At 51.8% G+C, this 6,989-nt stretch overlaps 1 protein-coding gene across 1 annotated transcript; it reads left to right on the top strand.

Moving 5' to 3' along the window:
- The first annotated feature begins 1,729 nt into the window (after positions 1-1,729).
- Dok2 (docking protein 2) lies at positions 1,730-6,433 on the top strand. The gene is made up of 5 exons (XM_028758745.1): positions 1,730-1,961; positions 2,896-3,177; positions 3,407-3,494; positions 4,675-4,856; positions 5,394-6,433. Exons 1-5 carry the CDS (start codon positions 1,890-1,892, stop codon positions 6,006-6,008), a joined length of 1,239 nt encoding a protein of 412 aa, XP_028614578.1. The 5' UTR covers positions 1,730-1,889; the 3' UTR covers positions 6,009-6,433.
- Positions 6,434-6,989: the final 556 nt, after the last annotated feature.

Below are 6,989 nucleotides of genomic sequence, written 5' to 3' on the forward strand. Positions count from 1 at the left end.
CCTTTGTTAAGAACAAACAATTAAACTAGTTAGGTGGAACACTGCCCTGACCACACCTGGGCCTAACTTCCCTGTGTCCTAGGCTGACCTTGAACTCAGGAATCTGCCTGCCTTTGTGTGGGATTGCATAAGGGTATCCTGGGTCATGGTTGAGCAGGTACCTAGAACCCCGAGATTCTCCGTGGAATTCTGTGTGAGAACCCGCAGGAGTTCGGTCCCTCCCATCATCCAGGAACCTGAAAAGCAGTCACATAGATCTCCATAGAGTCACATAGGCCAGGCTATAGGCCTCAGGGCCTAGAGATTTACATACTAATGAAGGCCAGAGGGCAGAGCAAATTAAACATTCCTCCCCCAGATCCTCCCCCAATCCTCCCCCTTTCTCCCTCCCTATATAACTCGGGACTGCTCTGAGTTTTGGGGGGTATGCCTAGATCCATCTATCCTCTGCCATGACAATAAACCTTTTTGGAACCAAGGACTTCCTCATGTTACTGGGGCCTGCCGCCGCCAAGGCCCTCAGGCTGCTGGAACCATAGGACTTCTTCCCTAATGTGGGACCCGCCACTGCGGCGGAAGCCCCTCCGGGGCTTGCGCCGCTGTGGCGGCCTTTTTTAAATTTTCCCCACACCTTTGTATCTTTCTGATTAGCTGACTCATAGTGTAGCTGCCTTTGTTCCTTTAGATTAATGAAGCCCCTCATAATTCATATTGCATCCTTATATTTTACATAGCTGAGAAATTATATATATTTTGAACTCATGTATTTAGAGTTCTTTCTCACAGCCTTAAAGGCTGTCCTGCAGGTCCCAGCATTTACCATTTTTCTGTAACATCAGCCACAACTTCTCCTCCTGGACTTATGTCTCAGATTATCAGGGAGTCATTAACACTGATAGAGTGGACATTCTTCCGAGTAATGTGAAAATATATGCATTATTATACAAACAAGCCTCACGCCCACAGCAGCCAAGGACACTTGTGGAGGCTCACACCACGCCCTGTCCCAGGGGCAGGAGCCTTGTCAAGTTATTCTGTCTCCACCAGGGCCACACCAGGCTCAGCAAGTATAGAAGAACTGGGAGTTCTGAAGCTCCCATGGTTTAAGGTAAGTTCCACTTGAAACCCAAGTGGCTGTGGAACACTTGTGAGGAAGGAAGCTAATAGCTGAGATGTACTTGCGGAGTAAATCTTTTTCTAGAGAGAATCTTCTTATTTCTAGATTCTCCACAGGGTTGTATATTGTATGTGCTGTTGGCAGGCAGGAAATACTTTCATACAATAGGACTGGTGCACCTGTGTGTGTGTGTACCTGTGTGTGTACATGCATGTTTTATCTATCAGTACATTACCAGGTCTATGGCTCAGCTTTGCGGAAGTTGGGAAACTTCTGGGCTAGTAGCCTTATAATCCCTTCAGACCATCTCTGCCTTCAGTTTTCTCTTTTCAATGAGTAGGCTATGGTGATTGATTCCCGAGGGCTCTTCCATCCCTGACACACTCAGCGTGCTGCCTGAAGGTAGAGCCCTGGCTGCTGGTTTTCTTAAACAACTTGATTTTGGGGTTTCTTTGTTCTTATGGCTCAGTCCTTCACACCAGCTTCAGCAGAAGTGTGAAATTTGGCTTTTTTTGGAAATTGCATGTTACTCACTGGAAATGCAGGAAGGAAGCTTGAGCATGAAGTGCACTCAAAAAAAAAAAAAAAAAAAAAGAAAGAGGCACACACAGAGCTAGAAACCACAGGGCCTATCAGCCTGTCGTCATCAAGCAGACTAGAATAGTGTAGACAAACTCTAGGCAGAGAGGAAATGAACTAGAGAGAAGGAGGAACAGGCCCAGAAGAGAGAGGAGAGAGGGCAGAGGCAATGCTGTGGTGAGCTGAAGCTGCGATGGTCAGGATGGAGGAGATGGCCGTGAAGCAGGGCTTCCTGCATCTTCAACAGCAGCAGACCTTTGGCAAGGTAAGAGTGAGGCTGGGCTCTCACTGGGCGGAGCAGCTTGGGGGAGGGCTTTGTTACTAGGGTAGAGGGGTGTCTTAATGTCCCTGACCCTTCTCAGACCCAGTGCTCCACCAGTTTACACCAGAACACTACTTGGGGAAGATGTCTGCCTTTTCAAGGTTCCTTGCCTCCTGAACCAGGCCCCAAATCGCTCTCTTTGCTGAGAGCTGTTTGTCCTCTAGTGTGGGGTGGGGAAGGAAGCAGAAGCTGACATCATCTCTCTCTCTTTTTTCAGTATTGAATTTGGGGTAACTTGGGAGTGTTTGGAAGGAAGAGTTGGGGGGCCAGTTTGGGATGACAGCTGAGGTTCCTCTCACTTTTGACTGCTGTTAAGCTGTGGCCCCAGGGTGTTCCAACCTCTTCCTTCCCTAGCTTCTTTGAAGGAGAGGCTCCTCTGCCTCCTGCTGTCACCCAGTTGTGCTTAGCCACAACCCCACCTCACCCTGTCTAGGTCTCTGTCTCTCATGGTTCAACTCATTAATACAAATCAGGAAAGGAGTTGGGAATCTATGGAGCCAGAGCTTGTCTATGAAATGAAGACTTGTCCTTGGTCTAGGCTACCCTCTCCTCACTGTTGCTCTATGGGCTCAGTGACTTTTGTCCTCACCACCCGGCAGATGGGCCTGTCATCTTCCTGGACTCTGCATCCATAGGACATTTACTGCCTAGCCTGCAGATCTTGGTCTCTTGGCTAGTCGCCACCTCAGTCATTCCATGGTCTCTGTTGTCTTCTTGGCTTCTCTGGCTGGTCTGTGATGTTTACCTTTCTCCCCATCCTGTGTTGCTGCACCTGCCCCACTACCTCTCCCACAGTTCCTCTTCTCTCCTTTCATGACCATCTCTCCCCATCTCTGATGGTTCCCACTTGGCCTCGACCTGCCATACCTGGGCTCAGAAGTGGCGCCGGTTCGCAGCTGTGTTATATGGAGAGTCTGGCTGTGCCCTAGCCAGACTAGAGCTCCAGGATGGCCCCGAGAAGACACGGCGTGGAGAGGCCACTCGGAAAGTTGTCCGCCTCAGTGACTGCTTACGCGTAGCGGAGATAGGCAGTGAGGCCAGCAGTCCCCGGGACACCAGTGCCTTCATCCTGGAGACCAAGGAGCGTCTGTACTTGCTGGCAGCCCCGTCGGCAGAGCGCAGTGACTGGATACAGGCCATCTGCCTGTTGGCTTTCCCGGTGAGGGGTAAAAAGCAGACCATAGACACCCAAGGGGAGGGTAATGTTAGATACTTCCTGTGGGCAGGTGTAGAAGAAACAAAACTCTTTTTTTAGGGGAGTTCTTCCTTAAGGGAACCCAGTTTGAAGTGCACCCAGAACCAGCAGTCTGGGTATGCGCTGAAAGTGTGGGTAGGAGGAAGGCCTTGGGGTGAGTTCTGGTGCTAAGATCTGGGACTCGCCTCCTCAGGGGCAGAGGAAAGAGTCGCCAGGCCTGAAGGAAAAGAATGGCAGTCCCTGCATGGAGGAGAATGAGTTGTATAGCAGCTCCACCACAGGTGAGAGTTGAGGCTGAGGGACACTATGGGTGTAGGAGGGAGGAGGCATGGGCTGGCTGCAAGGTCAAGTCTTCCTGCCTTGTGGTTACCCTGGGCCCAGCTTATCAGCTTCTCTTCCTGGCTTCTTGGTGTGGCTCAAGGTTGTTGGAACTCAGCCTGCCACATTGTCACCCTTGGCTCAGGCCGTCCTGCCTGAGGCTGAGGGTCTTGGTCTTGACTTTCTCTTTGTGGGTCCTAAAGTGATTGTGTGAAGAGAGAATTGCTTTGTGTCTGTTTGGCTGTGCAGGGCGCCTCGTGAATGGGGAAATGCAGTGCTGATAGGGGACTTGCTTGCTTTTCTTTCTTTTTTTTTTGGTTTTTTCGAGACAGGGTTTCTCTGTGCAGCCCTGGCTGTCCTGGAACTCACTCTGTAGACCAGACTGGCCTCAAACTCAGAAATCCGCCTGCCTCTGCCTCCCAAGTGCCCTGCCTCTGCCTCCCAAGTGCTGGGACTAAAGGCGTGCGCCACCACTGCCCGGCCAGTTCTTCCTTTCTTTGTGCTTTCTAGGCTCCTCATGGAGACAGAGGAGAGAAACGCTTAAGCTCCACCCACGGGAAGGGGCACTGGCTATAAGAGGGTCTTAGGGTCAGGCTCCACCCACGGGAAAGGGCACTGGCTATAGGAGGGTCTTAGGGTCAGGCTCCACCCACGGGAAGGGGCACTGGCTATAGGAGGGTCTTAGGGTCAGGCTCCACCCACGGGAAAGGGCACTGACTATAGGAGGGTCTTAGGGTCAGGCTCCACCCACGGGAAGGGGCACTGGCTATAGGAGGGTCTTAGGGTCAGGCTCCACCCACAGGAAGGGGCACTGGCTATAGGAGGGTCTTAGGGTCAGGCTTCACCTGTAGCCTAACATTAGGGACTTGGGGAGAGATGATATAGAGAAAACCAAGCTTTGGCTCTGGCACCAGTGGCAGGAAGGATGTGGGCCCAGCGTTGGGGTGGTGTCACCGAGGGCATGAAGGATGCCTTCCAGGGGAAAAGGTAGGGTCAGCAGCCTAGGCTTTAAGATCTGTGGTGGGATCACAGGTAACACGAACAGGTTTTTCTTGAGAATTTCTGACATGCTTACTAAGGATGGGTTGGTGTGGAAGGAGCCCACTGTTTCCTGAGGCTGCCTCTTTTTCTTCTCCTCCCCAGGGGTCTGCAAGGAATATGCGGTGACCGTAAGACCCACAGAAGCCAGTGAACGCTGCCGGCTCCGAGGGTCCTATACTCTCCGGACCGGGGTGAGTGCCCTGGAGCTGTGGGGTGGCCCTGAGCCAGGCACACAGCTGTATGACTGGCCCTACAGGTTTCTTCGACGCTTTGGGCGTGACAAGGTGAGTGAAGGGCTGAATGGAGCAGTATGAGACCAAAGACCTGAGAGGAACAACTAGGGAGGGGCAGAGAATCAATAAAGAGAGCGTGGAGGGAGGAGGAAGACCATCCAGTGAGACAGCCGAGGTGGGAGGATGTGGAGGGCACAGAGTGAAAGCCAAGGAGGTCTAGGTGAGGAGAGATGACGTGGAGAAGGGTTGGGGGGGGCACTGAAGAGCTGTTGACATTTCTTGAGCTTCAGTCAGTTCATGCGTGGAAGGGAGGGAGAGGAGAGTCTTCTTGCCAGGTGTGGCAGCACACAGCTTGTAATGTCAGCACTGAGGAGGCTGAGGCAGGAGACACCAGAGTTGAAGGCCCTGCCAGGGCTACATAGTGAGTGAGAGCCCTTCCCCAAATAAACAGCCAACTCTAACAAACAAACTACAGGGGCAGAGGGACAAGAACTCGAAGAGCAGTTGCTGATGCCAGGGCCAGAACTCCTACATGTGGGTGGAGGTCCAGGAGAGAAGAGCTCTCTAACATCTTTCCCCTCACTGTAGGTGACTTTTTCCTTTGAGGCTGGCAGACGCTGTGTCTCTGGAGAGGGCAGCTTTGAGTTTGAAACACGACAAGGCAATGAGATCTTCCAAGCTCTAGAAAAGGCCATTGCTGCCCAGAAGAATGTCACCCCTTCTGGGCCTCCACCCCTGCCAGCCACAGGGTCCGTGATGCCTACTGTGCTGCCTCGACCTGAAAGCCCCTATTCCCGGCCCCACGACTCTCTGCCTTCTCCATCCCCTGGCACACTGGTGCCTGGCATAAGGCCAGGGGGCCCTGAGGGGGAATATGCCGTGCCCTTTGATACAGTGGCTCACTCCCTGAGCAAGAGCTTCAGGGGCATCCTGACGGGTCCTCCTCCACTCTTTCCTGACCCACTATATGACAGCATTCAGGAGGATCCTGTGGCCCCTCTACCTGACCATATATATGATGAGCCTGAGGGTGTGGCTGCCTTATCTCTCTATGAGAGATCACAGAAGCCCTCAGGGGAGACATGGAGGGAGCAGGCCACTACTGATGGGGTTTCTAACTCTCTCCAGCAAGAGTCCTCTGTGCCTGGTTGGCCACAGGTAACCGAGTATGACAATGTCATACTTAAAAAAGGCCCAAAGTGAGGGTGTTGCCAGGAGATGGGATATGGTTCCCACAGAGATCTTTGGAAGCTGTGGAGGGGACATGGAGGCTACTGGTAGAGTCCTTTTGGCTACTGCCCCTTCCTGGGCCCCAGGCTTGGTGTGCCTTCTCTGTGTACTGTGTGAGTCACTAGCCTGGAGCAGGAAGAGGGCCCTGGAGGGACCCACCCTCCTCCTACACTTTTCCACTTCCTCCCACTGCCTTGGGTCTGTCTAAAGGGAACTGGGGCCATTTCTCTTAAGAGACAAAAGGATTTCCACAGATGTCCTGGCTCCTTGGCCTGTGCAGGCCTCCTGCCTATAGATGTTGTGTTCCTGGGACAACCCTGGCTTCTGGTTAGCAATGAGAGTGACTGTTGTCCCTCTAGCTCCCACAGTTTTCTAGACATTAAACTAATTTGGAACAACTTTGTGTCTTGAATGTTGTGAGGTGGGAAGAATGTTGGGGCTGACCTGCTGAAGGCTCCTTCCCCTGGCTGGGAGTCTTCCCTGGGCCTATGCCAGGTCCTCAGCATGAGGCCCCAAAAGGTCTGGGATCCTAGAAATGTTTATCTTAATGTTTTTGTTGTTGTTGTTGCTATAACTGAATGGCACAGGCTAGGTAGTTTATGAAGAAAAAAGATTTTATTTCCAGCTCATGGATCTTCAGGCTGGGGAGTCCACAAACATGAAGAGACAGCAAAGCTGTTCCCTGGATCATGCGCTGGTCCTCGAATGACTTCATTCATCTATAAAAGCAGCACCCTCATCGTCCAATCCCAAAGGCCCTGCCTCCAAATCCATGAGCATATAACTTTGGAGATTTTGTTTTGAACATATGCAATGTCCATTCAAAGCAAGAAAAACCTTCGAACATCTACTTTTTTACTTTTTGCTAGGACAGAAACATCGCAGTGGATGTGTGTGAAGGGTTGATGGACAATCTGGATTTCGAGGACTCATTAACATTTAGCATATTTTCCT

Source organism: Grammomys surdaster, unplaced genomic scaffold, assembly GCF_004785775.1.
Source record: "Grammomys surdaster isolate TR1022 unplaced genomic scaffold, NIH_TR_1.0 126219, whole genome shotgun sequence".
In the NCBI taxonomy this organism is placed as follows: Eukaryota; Metazoa; Chordata; class Mammalia; order Rodentia; family Muridae; genus Grammomys; species Grammomys surdaster.